Source organism: Symsagittifera roscoffensis, chromosome 5 (genome assembly GCF_963678635.1).
Source record: "Symsagittifera roscoffensis chromosome 5, txSymRosc1.1, whole genome shotgun sequence".
Lineage (NCBI taxonomy): Eukaryota > Metazoa > Xenacoelomorpha > Acoela > Convolutidae > Symsagittifera > Symsagittifera roscoffensis.
Window position 1 is genome coordinate 31696611 of NC_087066.1, and position 14713 is coordinate 31711323.

At 32.9% G+C, this 14713-nt stretch overlaps 2 protein-coding genes across 2 annotated transcripts in view; one reads left to right on the forward strand and one right to left on the reverse strand.

Moving 5' to 3' along the window:
* LOC134845487 (uncharacterized) overlaps positions 1 to 1805 on the forward strand; it is a 288095-nt gene extending 286290 nt beyond the window's left edge. The window contains exons 5-6 of the mRNA XM_063862384.1: positions 708 to 882; positions 1366 to 1805. Coding sequence (XP_063718454.1) covers positions 708 to 882; positions 1366 to 1624 — 434 coding nt within the window. The 3' untranslated portion in view covers positions 1625 to 1805. The remainder of the gene's footprint in view (positions 1 to 707; positions 883 to 1365) is intronic.
* The window catches only part of LOC134845485 (acylamino-acid-releasing enzyme-like), a 284730-nt gene that overhangs the window by 106777 nt on the left and 163240 nt on the right, over positions 1 to 14713 (reverse strand). The gene's annotated exons all lie outside the window — the stretch shown is intronic.

Below are 14713 nucleotides of genomic sequence, written 5' to 3' on the forward strand. Positions count from 1 at the left end.
GAGATACTCTTTAATAGAACAATAGAGGCGGCCTATGGCAGAGATGTGACTGCGAAAGCTATAGCGACAGTATTAGCAACGATTGTTAGTGATTAGTGTTAGTTAGCGTTACAAATGGAGACAAGTGTTCTTGGAAAAAGTATGGTAAATTGCGAACATTTGCAAATGTAATGTGGAAATACTGATTGAGGTCTTGCCGTTTTCTTTGTTTTTTTCAGGAGAAAGTCAAAAGTAGTAGTTTTGAACGTAGAATCTCATTATTAGATTTCTTTGTGGAATAATTTTTTTTCTTTTCATAGTCTTCTCAAATGTGGTCATTTTAAAAAAGAACTCACCAAAATTTCTTGATAAATATAAAAGATTCTTGAAATTGAAAGAGCTTTTGCGTCATGTATCGACAATTGAAAAAATATAATTTCAAAAAGTTTTTTTCTTTTTCTGAGTTCATCGATGTTTTTAGAACTGTCTGTTGGCTAAGTTTAAAAAATTAAATGTCGATTGCGTTTAGCCAAAATATTTCGCGGTAACTCAACGAAGTTAGGATAAGCGGTTTAGCGGTTCATTCATTAGCGATCGCACCTCTGGTTTGTTGAAAAAGCTGGTGAAACTGTCGAATATTATTTCTTTGACCATCGACCAACGCCGCATCCAGCGCAGTGTGTGGACACAATTTCCAGTGATGTCTTGAGTTAATTTGTTTGTCATAGCCAGTCAACAGAGGCTTTTGGGGGTGTTGTCAACCGGTCTCGTGACCCAAAATCAGCCAAGGCATCCAATATTCCAGCAGCATCAGATGACCTTGCCGCCTCCGCAGCAGTTCTATGGCCTTCAACAGCCTCATTTTGCTACTCCACAATTTCCTCAGCACGGCAATTTCAGGCAGTTAGTCTTTCAATATACATCAACAAATTATACTCAATCTCATGAAATCTCGTACTTAATGTTTTTATGAACTGGATATTATTACTTTAAAAGGTACGATAGTTGGCAAGACAATAAGTTTGATAGTTGGGTCCCTTAAATCTAGATGGGTCCCTGAAGAAGAAAGTTTAGACCTTAAAATGACCGAAAACATGGTTTGCATTTGTTTACTTGTGTTTTTGAAGTGTTCATAAAAATTCTGGGACCCAACTATCATACTTTTAGCTTACGTTTCATTAAGTGTTTCTTTTTTTTTGCATTTTATAGTTCTGGTTATTATGCCAAGATAACGATATTAGTCCTTCTGATAAAGTTGCGTTTTAAATATTTTTTTAAAAAAGTTGACCTTTATCTATAAATGGATTGACGTTTAAGTAAGGTATAGGCGTGACTCATTAGTAGCGCTTGAGTTATAGTCCTTATGAGGAGGTTGACATGCTTCAGGTATCCGAATGCATCGGCCATGCAGAACTTGCAACATCATTCATCCAACCAAACAATTCCAATGCTAACTGACATAAATACCCAACCAAGTCATAATTCGTTGCCACCACCTCAGATTATGGCAATGATGGCTGCAGCTCATGCTTCTGGACATCGGCTCCAGCGTTCATCAAACACGCCGCCAATGATGACCGGATATAACCCAAACCCCGCCTTCAATATGCAGCAATATCCGCATAATCCGTATTTTCAGCCATAGTGAAACTGTTTTGGTTATGAAAACTGCAAGTAAACTGAATTATTTTCGAGGTTTGCATTACCCGGAAGTCTTGTTTCTGTGAAATAATTTCTCAGCTGCTGATTTATGGATGTGTACTTGGTTTCGATTGTTTAATGAATTTTGTGTTTCAATGACCACGAATTGAAACTACTCTCTATAATGTGTCGTGTGCTAAGACACGAAAAATCGTATACATTCACACGATTTTGTAGCCATTCATATGATTTCGTGTAAATTTGCACGATTTGTGTCGTATGGTTTACACAATAAAGCGTGTGCTTTTCACACAAAACCGGAAATTTTTCGTGTAACTAATACACGAAAAACTGATATTTTTCGTGTGAAAATTACGCGATTTATCGTGTAAAATGATTCTTTTTTTCGTACGATTACTCATGTAATTTTTACACGATAATTTTCAAGTTTTCGTGTAAAAAGTACTTGATTTATCGTAAAAAACAAACGACACAAATCATGCAAATATACACGAAAAATCATGTGAATTGTTGCAAAATTGTGTGTCCTTTTTGCACCGATAAATCGTGTGAATGTACACGATTTTTCGCGTCGGCACATGATTTTAAATGGTTGAGCACACATAATTTGAAAAGGGAAAAAATATAAGAAGCGTTAAGATGTAGCATTAAAATCACTGTTAATACAAAACAAAACAGACAAAATTTTCGGTGTTTCGTGAAAGCCCTCGATTGGCAAAACATGGCCGAAGGAAGCCAGTGAGGCGACTTATAGAGCACGCGAAGCCAAAAAAGAGCCCTCGTAGCACATAAACAAGCACCAACATGATTCTTCGGATTATCTTCAGCTAAAAGAACAGAACAAAACAAGCTTTGATTTTCCAGCTTCAGATTAACCATGACCGTGATAAAAAATAAATGAATTCCTAAAATTGAAATAATTGAAAAAGCATGCCTGAACGAAGCCAGTTATATGACTCATCAAGCAACCAGCACGACCGGAGAAAGCCATCACAGCATAAAGACTTTTTAAAATGAACTAGAATAAATCTTATCAATATTAAGAATTCAATTCGCCGTGTATGTCATAAAAAAACAGACAAGATTCAATGTTTTAAGGCATTTGAGCAGCAAGCCGTCCAATAGAAGCTGGTTAGACGAATCATCGAATAAGCAGCCCGCCATGGGTGTCTCTATCGTACAAAATGAGCATAATTTGTTCTGGGGAAAATAAATTATTAAAAAACGAATGCCAAGATAACAATTCTTTTAGTGACAATTACAGACTAATATGGGCAAAAAAACTGTCAGCATCATAACTCCAGTTTTATGTTTCCTATTCAAATTCGACTGGCAATAACGGACGCAAAGATAGCGTTTGTTTGTTGACCCTAAGTTGGTTACTGACCAAATTGGCTATAAACTCGTAATTGATTTTTGTTTTAGTGAACGGTGATTTGCCGAAAAATTTAGTTTCCTTCGGTGTTTCTTATGGAGCCTCTTTTCACTTCCTTCGATCAAAAACCAGTTTTCCAGATACTTACATGATTTCACAAAGGTAAATACAACATATTTGTACTTAATTTTATACTGCCTAACATTTACTGCCTTGTCTCGATTAATTTAGACGCAACTTGCAAAATTATAGGTAAGTTTATTGCGTAGAACGGTGTGCAAACTTATACGTTTTGTGTGAAAACATTTATGAGTAGATTAACATTGATAATCAAACAATTCGGAATACTTTACTATTTTGAGTTCAGAACCAAATTGCACAAGATAAGATTGTGATAGGCAATCATACTCAGACGCAATAAGCTTACTACCAGCGAAATGGAGTTCATTATTATACTTGAAAATGCTAACTAATTTCAGAAAAACAGGTCCATTGATATCGATGCCGTATTGCGCAATGACAACACAACCCTAAACTAAGTTGAATTTTTTTTTTAGCCCTATTGCATAAAAATACATCACAATTCTTCCCGAACAAAAATTTTGCTCCAATTGTTTTTCAGGACTGTGTTCCTTTCGGAGCGGCTATTGCAAACCTCATGCCCATGAAAAGTTCATAAGGTCAAAATCACCTCAGCGCCAATTTGTTCCTGGTTCGATCCCTATCTTAGTAGATTCGAAGAATAAGGGTGAATTGAACCCAACGAGATGGCTGCAATGAGCTCCAGGTGTCCTTATAAACGGGAAGAAACTGTATAGAAAGAACAGTATCAATGATGAACCCACAAAAACACGTTTTTTGCGGAACAAAGCCCAACATCAAAAATGAAGCTTTTCAAAACATCATGAACAAATTTGCGTTCCATTACCAAACAAAACAAGCATCGCTATGTCTTTCAAAATTGCGAAAAATCAAGGAATGTTTTATTGCCACGACTGAAAACTTGATGATTTTGGTTATATCAATAAATGGGCACCATGAACAAAGGAAGCAGCGCGTTTTAATTTGAGTGCAAAATTGGGCGTTTGAGACCTATTGAGCTGGGACAGATGAGTTTCAATCTTGCATGTGAAGCGATTAATTGAAGGAGCTTTTGCACAATTTAGTCCTCAAGCCTTTGCCCTGTTTTTTTTTGAAGCAACAACGAAAGAGTAATGATGATGAGTATATTAAAGTCATAAAAAATAAAGTGAGTGATAGGTTTAAATAAGTAAGGTTTGAAAAGTTTGACTTCTAATCTCGCTGGAAAACGTTTCTAAGTCTTCAAAATGGCACTAAATATCATTTTAGATTCAACTTTCAAATATCAATTTGATAGAAACCCATGACTACGAATCAAGTAGTTTTTTTGCAACATTAAATTTTGCGGCACACGGTTATTTTTTATCGTGTGAAAGCATTCGATATACTGAAAAGTTATGTGTTTTACACAATTTTTGCATCACGCGATAACTTGTCGGATAAGTTTACCCAATCATTTTTTACAGTGTACGGCTTTCATTGCGTTCTAACTCCATTTTGGCTGAAAATTGATAAGATAAGTGTAATCTGGTAAATAAAATGCTTCAAATGAACACACGCAACAATGACTGACACAAATGTTTTAGATGATTTTACTCTTGTTTGCTATGGGATAGATTCTAGTATACTCTTATCTGAAATAATCTTGATATAAAACATGATAAATTACCTTTGTTTTTTGTTGCTATCTATTTTTCATCAAAATCTTTTCAAATGCTAATGAACATTGTCGAGACACTTATAGAGCTCTTTTCCTTTACAGGTCTTGGTTTAAACATCTTTTTTCTTGTTTTAGTAAGCCTCAAAAATTGTTCATAATCATTTCCTAGTCGACACTCAAATTTTTTCATGCCCAAATTTATTTTTTTTTGCGGTTTGACTTTTGATTTTTTTTAAAATTAAGTCAATTTCCTTTGTTTACATGAAGACAAAATCCAATATCAAATGGGAAAATTGTAAAGGTAACGAAAAACGTGATTGTCTTCTAGATTTGAAAATGGATTTTAACTTTCAAACTTTCCAGCGGACGAAAAAATTAGCCATTGATCAAATTTTCTCAAATTGGGTTAAGTTTAACAAAAAAGTGTCAATCAAGTTGTTATGGAAATTCAAGGAGCTTTAAGCCCATTTTTTGAAATTCGAAAATTCAGTTTCTCCAAAAACAGGTCAGTATTTATGTTCTGAGTCCTTGCATTTAACTGTAAACAGATGAGAAATTACAGAAATTAAAAATACATATAAATATCTCAAGAAATGTTTTTTTTTTCATTTCTTATTATTTGCAAGTGTAGTGATATAGAGTCCGTTCACATTTGTCTCAACGTATAAGCGCGCTTGAGTTGAGCACTTCTAACTAATCCAAGTTCCAAAGCGCTCAAATAATTTTTGCAAATTGAACTTCGTTTCCTACACAAGGTATGGCTCTTAATCCAAGGAGTAGGTGACTCGATTTCAGTATTTAAGGAAGTTTTTTTTACCAACGCTGATTTTCTATCGAAGCGTGTTTTGAAAATTATTGATTTCTATTATACACTGTTGCGAAATGCAGCTTCATCGAAAATTCAGAGCATTAATTCGCGTTTTTTATGGAGGTGTATGGGTACTCGGCGATTTTTTCCGTTTGAAATTTCCAAACAAATTACAATCGTCACGAAAGAAAGAAATAATTGTTTTGGTTTTTTGCTGTTGTTTCATGATCGATCATATATTTTTTCTAACCCTGAGAAAAAGCAGTTCGAGTATTTTGAAGTACTTTTGCATAAGTTATTGATTTTTGAGCTCATTAATGTTAGATTTTTCGATTTTCGATAAAACATTTTTTAAATTGGATAAATATGATAAGAACTCTGTGGTTTTGTTTTAATCTCAACATACTTTGACTGGCCGATGCGAACGAAGGGATTTGAAAAAAAAGTTGAGTCAGTTCAGAAAGATCTGAGTCTCGAAGTATATTTACACAAGCAAAGATTGTGTTATAGTATGAACTCTCTTTTTTTTCCAACCTAAGTCGCAAGTTTTGTTGCGACGCAAATGTTGTTGCGACAAAAAGTGTTCATTTTGAAAGTGTTCATTTTGATCAATAACCAACTATCAAGTGCAGCCAATGCTAATGATATTAATGCAGACTATTGTATTACAAATAGCACTTTAGCTTTAAGGTATTATGAATCTGTAGCGTAGAAGTAGGGAAGAATACCGCGGGGAAGAAGTAGGAAAGGAGGAATCATGGATATGTAGCGTGGAAGTAGGGAAGGAGACCGAGAAAATAAGAGTGCTCGAACTCGGGCAGGGTCGGAATTTTTTAATGATCTTTTTCGTATACTAGTTAAATGCGCCCGCTCTATAAATTGAAGCATGTTAGTTGGGATTTTTTTCAAGATGATTTGTACTGCTAATGCGTCATAATTGGCGTGCGTCACTTAAAAAATTTTGTAGACTCAAAGATTTACTCATTCAATTTTTCCCAGTAGCTTTATCAGTCCTATTTTTGCTTGTGTATGCAAAGTGTAACTTCGCCTCTGTGTCCAAAATTGCCTTTTTTCCCGCATTTATGTTTGTCGTAAATGCATTCTGCTGATAATGGATTCTTTTAACTGCTTCTCAGGAGCTAGTAAAAAGACTTTGACGCTTTTTTAAATAAATTGTTCTTTTTCATGCTCTTGGGGTCACGTTAAGAAATTTTGTGAAAAGAACATTGGCGGAGGGTGTTTTTTTGCCCAATTTTATGTAAATCAGATTTTTGGACTATTTTACGCAGAGAATTAGGTGAATTGAGGGAGAAAATGATTTATCTATCCATATAACCTACACGTTTTGCTATGTTTTAGCTAATTTCACTTCAGGCTCGCATGTTGATACCTAATTGAACACCCAAATAAAATATGTTTTTTTAAACCGATGATCGGAAAGTTCTGATCTTTTCTTTTGGCCCTCACTGGAACCGTCTGTTTTTGTTTTTAATTTAAAAAAGTTATTTCTGTAATGTATCATAAGAAATAGAAGTATTGTGGGGACTGAGAGTATGAAAAAACAATTGATTTTTGTTTGAAAAAATAGAACTCTTCCTTATATAATTTTAAAAACAATTTTTGCGAAAGATTACTAATACAAAATTAATAGACCGTCGGAGAGTAATTTTTGACTTTAAGTTCATCCTCTTAAGAAGCACCGTAAATTTTTTTAGCATTTTAGCTTCAAAGTATCATGAATCTCTTGCTTAGAAGTAGGGAAGGAGACCGGCAGCAAAATAAAGAGGGTTCGAACCTGGGCAAGTTCGGAACTTTTTTTAATGATCTTTTTCGCATACTAGTTAAAAAGCGCCTGCTCTATAAATTGAGGCATGTTAGTTGGATTTTTTTTTCAAAATGACTGGTGCTGCTAATACATCATATTTGGGTACGTCACTTAGCACTTATGTAGACTCATAATTGCCGTGCGTCACCTAAACAATTTGGTAGACTCAAAGTTTTACTCATTCAGTTTTTCCCAGAAGTGTTATCGGTCATATTTTTGCTTGTGTATGCGAAATGCAACTTCGCTTCTGTGTCCAAAAATTTTCTTCCCACATTCATGTTCATCGCTAATGATGTCTGCTGATAATGGGTTCTGTTAACTGCTTCTCAGAAGCCAGTAAAAATTCTTTGACGCTTTTTTAAAGAATTTGTTCTTCTTCATGCTCTTGCGGCCAGGTTAAAAAATTTTCTGAAGAGACATTAGCGGAGGTTGGTTTTTGCCTAATTTCATCTACATCAAAATTTTAGACTAATTTACGCAGAGAATTGGGTGAATTGAGGGAGAGGATGAATTATCTATCTATATAACCTACACGTTTTACTATATTTTAGCTAAATTCACTTCAAGCTTGCATGTTGATACCTAATTAAACACCCAAACAAAATAGCTTTTTTAAAAACCTAGACTTGTACCTACGATCTGAAAATTCGGAGCTGGTTTTTGGCTCTCACTCGAACCGGCTGTTTTTGTTTTTAATTTAAAAATTGTTTCTGGTAATGGTATCATAAAAAATAGAAGTATTGTTGCGACTGAGAGTATGAAAAAAGAACTGATGTTTGCTTAAAACACACTAACTCTGCCTTATATGATTTCAAAAACAATTTTCGCAAATGATTACATATATAAAAAAATAGACCGTCGGAGAGTAATTTTCCATTTAAATGTTCATCCACTTAAGAAGCACCGTAAAATTTTTTATGAAGGATAAGAAAGTAGTGTTTTTCACTAACTCAGGTTGTTTTTTCTTGAGATAAACTTGTTTTTTTCATGATCAAATTTGTTGCTCATTAGGTTTCCATTTTTGTTTTAAATGGATAAATTAAAGTTCAATTATTTATTTAATTTCACTGTATTTATTTTCCTATTATTCACTTTCAAAAACTTTTTGAATTTTTGAGCAAAGTACATTTTTACAACTGTAGTTCAAACGAAAATGTAGTCTAGTATTCTTAAGATCAAGTTTTTCACTCGAGCAGCAAAGATGCTTAATAACTGTGGTTTCTTAAGTCGGTTGCATTTATAAGATGACTCTTATAAAAAACTTTAAACTCTTAATGCTTCAAGGTATTATTTTTTCATTAAACCAAAGATGTTTAAATTGAGTCTTAAACTAATTTTCAAAACTTCTTTTTGCTTAAATAGTCATTTTGTCGGGTTTAAGGTTTTTGTTAAAAATTTTTTAAATATTCGTGATGGAATATTGTTTATTTTTAAAACAAAGCATTAGCTTTAGCATGCGTTATCTTTTGCTTCCTGTTTTTTGAAAGTTTTTGCAAAGCTTAATCTGTTTAATTTTCGATAAGCATGTGTATCAAATTAACCGATATTGTTTTGAAATAGAAAAAAAAACTGAAATCTTTAGGATTTATGAAAATTTTTTATTTTGACGTAGAGTATATCATTGGCTATTCGATATGGGTTTTGAAATTTTTTGATTATAGGCAGCTAAAAACCATAAATTCCTGCTGAAAAGACACAAACTTGGGACAAAGTGAGATAATTATATAAAAGCTTTGAAGCTGAAATAAATTTCATTTAGAAACAAACGTGAATGAATCAAAACTTTTTCTTGCGTTCACTTAATGAATGGATATGATAAAATTTTTTCTGTTCATTTCTACAAAATCAGTTACTACAAATAATCATTGGGCTAGTTTGATTAATATATCATGTTAAGCTCTTTTTTAGTCCTGATTCAAAAGATATAAGAAAATTTCCAAAATTTTTCTGAGTTTCGAGAAAAACCGGTTTGAAATTTTTGATGTTTCGCTTATTGTCGAGCTAGAAAAGCGGGCGAGCAGGCTTATTTTAGTAAATAAGGCATCAGTTCAATTGTTTTTAGCGCCATCTTTGGATTAAAAAACTTCAAAAGTTCAAAAACATTTCTGCCAAGTTTTTTCTTTCTAAATTTTTATATTAGTCACGTTTTGAAGAAAGCTGATTTCCATTATGCCTATTTAACTATGAAAATCAAAAGTTCGTAAAAAACTTGTCTTTCGTTCAGGTTTTTACACCAGGCACGAAATTTTGAAACTGATTAAGAAATATATTTTCTGTAGTGTTTTAAGAAAATGGTCGGAGAATTCTGTGCTATTTGCACAGCAACCGGCTGTTCTTGTTTCATTCGGATAAGTTTCATTTTAAACTGTCAACTTTTTTCCTATGATAAAAATAGAAGCAACTGGTTTCAACTTTCACTTTTTCTGTACTACTTGATAAATTGCTCTATTTACAATAACACTTTCCGTATACCAAACAATTGAATCAGGAAAATTCTTTTAGGAGCTGAGATTTTGTACAGTTCACTAAGAAAATTTGCAGCAGTTGATGAAAACGATTGGCATTTTCATGTTGGTATAAAAGCTGTACATTTTTTCAATAGTAAAACGAAATATGTGAATTTTTTTTATCGAAATGTATATTTTTGGACTGAAAAAAGTTGAAAGGCAATGGCAGAATATGATTAGGAAAGAATCTTGCAGAAATCTTGATTTTTCTTTTTTTATCGAGGGAGCTTAAATTAATTATGCAATTCAAATGTTTTTTGGCTAAAATACAGTAGCTAATTTTTATATATTGATTTACAACTGATTAAATTACAATTTACATGGAATTTAAAACTCAAAAGCTGTAACACGTTTAGAGGCAGAGCAAAAATTTTACATATCTAGTTTTCCAAATCTACGCGCTGCTAATTATTCAATTTTCAAAATTGATTTAAGAACTTTTTTGTAGAGTATTTAGATTTGAAATTGTAGTTGGCATGAATATTGCCAAGTATTTGGCAATATCGATGACCTTGATCATCTTAATCAGAAAAAAATTGTGCTGTTTAAAAGATTATTTTAAACCTCTTACGTAAAAAAAAATCAGTGCAAATCTGTGTCTGTCGTCAAAATGAGAAATATGCAGTATTACGTAATTAGTAGCAAAAAGTTAGGACAAAATTGATTGAAAAGTGCAATTGACCTATTTTGAACGAACACTAATTTTTCAGTCCGAGTTTGTGTCTCACCGTTGCCTGAAAACAAAGTTGAATGCAAACAAAACAATACAAATTTTACAATTGCTTTTTTTAATGATTTTTGTCTGTCCAAACTTTTTGCAACTTTCTTTAGAGAGGTACAAAAACATCAGACAGTCAGAAATAATTAAAAAGAGCAAATAATCTATTTCGAGAAAGAAACTTTTGCATGCATCAGCTGTTTTTCAGAAAAAAATTATGACTCAAGGGCATAACAGTTCAAATTTGCATGCAAAAATTGGCCAAAACTGGCATATTGCTTTTTTAAAATGTTTCTGTCTGTTTCAATTTTCTACTACTAATTACAGAGAATTGGAAAATGTTCGGACAGAAAAAAATTTTTAAATAGCAATCTGCCATTTTTGAGCAAGTTTTGTATGCAAGTTTGGTTTTTTTAGGTGACATTGAGACAAGATTGTTGATAAGTCATTAGTACTTCTTCATTAGAACTCGGCTTGAGTTGCAAAAATTGTGAACCGAGCAATCGAACTTAATCCGGGAAAATTGCAGGTATATTTCAATTGTTTGGATGGAACTTTTCAAATCTGAAGGATGCGTGAAAACTCATAGTTACATGGAAATTTGTTTAAAATTGATGGATTACTTTTTTATTTAATTTTTTTTATAATTTACAAATAATTTATTATGATAGTGGTCAAAAGTTTGCACAGGCAGAATTCAACTAAATGGCAAATCTGCCAATACCGCCAAATTTTAAGGCAACATCAGGCAAAAGTCTTACAAACTAGTTTTGGCTTTTATTTGGAAAAATTTTGCTTTGACCACATTTCAGGACATTTTCAGTCCCATATAACATTTTGCTAGGTAATCTAAAAATTTATTGGGCAATCACACGAAAATTCAAAATTTTTCTTAAACTTAATTAACCCAAATATATAGCTAATGCCAAGTATTTGGCAGTGTTTTGTTCAGTAAGGGGAACTTTCACTTAACTAAAGCTGCTTGTGTGTTTTGAAAACAATTGTTGACACTTTTGGCATGAGAAAATGGTGTGAAAACAAAATTAAAAAACAAGCATTTTTTTATTGAATAATTTGCTTAAAGCGAACACTATTGCTAAAAAAAATTGCCATAAAAGTATTTATTAGAAGCTACGCATTTGCTTGATTTGTCGGCGTTTCAATCTTTTTAGGCCTTTCTCATTATAGCTCATCTCTTCAGAGAATCATAGCCCCCTGGTAAATTGATTGGATAGAACAAATAAACATGCTTGGTGAAGTAGCAGTTGCATATTTATTTGTCTATTACTAGTAACTCTATGCAGAGCTTAGCCCAGTTTTTAGAAAATATGTATGCACTTGTATGAAGGAATTTTTGAAGGAAAGCACATTGATTGTTTTGAAATGAATTGACAATTGTTAAACTTGGAAGAAGACTATATTTACTTGCTACTAGGCTGGAGGAGGGGCTGTAATGCAAAAGACTCGACTTTTTTTGCTCGGAACATTTGCTGAGCTAGAGTCAACGAGTGTTTGATTTTTTAGACTTGAAGTATTTAACAATATGGACTTAAAGCTTATCTAAAAGATCGAACTCATTTTATATGTAGTGTGGCAAATAGCATGTGTCTCTTAGTATGCGGTATGGGCATCAATTAGGTTTCACTCAGTTGTTCACTAAATTGTTGACACTTTTGGCATGAGAAAATGGTGTGAAAACAAAATTAAAAAACAAGCATTTTTTTATTGAATAATTTGCTTAAAGCGAACACTATTGCTAAAAAAATTGCCATAAAAGTATTTATTAGAAGCTACGCATTTGCTTGATTTGTCGGCGTTTCAATCTTTTTAGGCCTTTCTCATTATAGCTCATCTCTTCAGAGAATCATAGCCCCCTGGTAAATTGATTGGATAGAACAAATAAACATGCTTGGTGAAGTAGCAGTTGCATATTTATTTGTCTATTACTAGTAACTCTATGCAGAGCTTAGCCCAGTTTTTAGAAAATATGTATGCACTTGTATGAAGGACAATTGAAAAGTGATATTTGTGAACTCTTTTTGTGCGTCGAAAAAATTGATTGAAAAGTGCAATTGACCTATTTTGAACGAACACTAATTTTTCAGTCCGAGTTTGTGTCTCATCGTTGCCTGAAAACAAAGTTGAATGCAAACAAAACATTACAAATTTTACAATTGCTATTTTTAATGATTTTTGTCTGTCCAAACTTTTTGCAACTTTCTTTAGAGAGGTACAAAAACATCAGACAGTCAGAAATATTTAAAAAGAGCAAATAATCTATTTCGAGAAAGAAACTTTTGCATGCATCAGCTGTTTTTCAGAAAAAAAATTATGACTCAAGGGCATTACAGTTCAAATTTGCATGCGAAAATTGGCCAAAACTGGCATATTACTTTTTAAAAATGTTTCTGTCTGTTTCAATTTTCTACTACTAATTAAAGAGAAAATGTTCGGACAGAAAAATTTTTTTAAATAGCAATCTGCCATTTTTGAGCAAATTTTGTATGCAAATTTAGTTTTTTTAGGTGACATTGAGACAAGATTGTTGTCTCAAATTTTGTTTTTTACAAATAGAAGTTTTCTGAAATAAGTCATTATTACTTCTTAATTATTTTTGTCTATTACAACTTTTTGCGGTTCTCAAGAACTCGGCTTGAGTTGCAAAAATTGTGAACCGAGCAATCGAACTTAATCCGGGAAAATTGCAGGTATATTTCAATTGTTTGGATGGAACTTTTCAAATCTGAAGGATGCGTGAAAACTCATAGTTACATGGACTACATAGGCTGGAGGACTACATACTTGCTACTAGGCTGGAGGAGGGGCTGTAATGCAAAAGACTCGACTTTTTTTGCTCGGAACATTTGCTGAGCTAGAGTCAACGAGTGTTTGATTTTTTAGACTTGAAGTATTTAACAATATGGACTTAAAGCTTATCTAAAAGATCGAACTCATTTTATATGTAGTGTGGCAAATAGCATGTGTCTCTTAGTATGCGGTATGGGCATCAATTAGGTTTCACTCAGGTGTTCACTAAATTGTTGACACTTTTGGCATGAGAAAATGGTGTGAAAACAAAATTAAAAAACAAGCATTTTTTTATTGAATAATTTGCTTAAAGCGAACACTATTGCTAAAAAAAATTGCCACAAAAGTATTTATTAGAAGCTACGCATTTGCTTGATTTGTCGGCGTTTCAATCTTTTTAGGCCTTTCTCATTATAGCTCATCTCTTCAGAGAATCATAGCCCCCTGGTAAATTGATTGGATAGAACAAATAAACATGCTTGGTGAAGTAGCAGTTGCATATTTATTTGTCTATTACTAGTAACTCTATGCAGAGCTTAGCCCAGTTTTTAGAAAATATGTATGCACTTGTATGAAGGAATTTTTGAAGGAAAGCACATTGATTGTTTTGAAATGAATTGACAATTGTTAAACTTGGAAGAAGACTATATTTACTTGCTACTAGGCTGGAGGAGGGGCTGTAATGCGAAAGACTTGACTTTTTTTTTCGGAACATTTGCTGAGCTAGAGTCAACGAGTGTTTGATGTTTTAGACTTGAAGTATTTAACAATATGGACTTAAAGCTTATCTAAAAGAGCGAACTCATTTTATGTGTAGTGTGGCAAATAGCATGTGTCTCTTAGTATGCGGTATGGGCATCAATTAGGTTTCACTCAGGCAAAAAAAAATGCAAAAACTTTCACTTGATTTTTATCAGGATTGAAAAGGTCATTTTGCCCAACTAAGTTTGCGTGTAGAAACACGCTGTTCAAACTTGGGAATTTCAATAACCAATTCTTGAAGTAGCTAGCTAATCAATTGTTTTTACAAGGGCATACTAATCAACATTTTTACATAAACAGGCTAAAGCTAAATAGCTGGTCTGTTTCGCAATTTTTTTTTCGTCTTTTTCAAATGCAACTTGACATATCAATTTTCTTAACGCCAAATCAAGTTTGAATCAGAGCAGGTAATTTCTAATTGCGAACTAAAAGTTTTTTCTGAAAAACAACTCTGTTTTAATCTGAAGAAATTAAAATTGCTTTTTTTGGAGCGTCCATGCCTTAGAGATCTCTTATCACTTATTATAG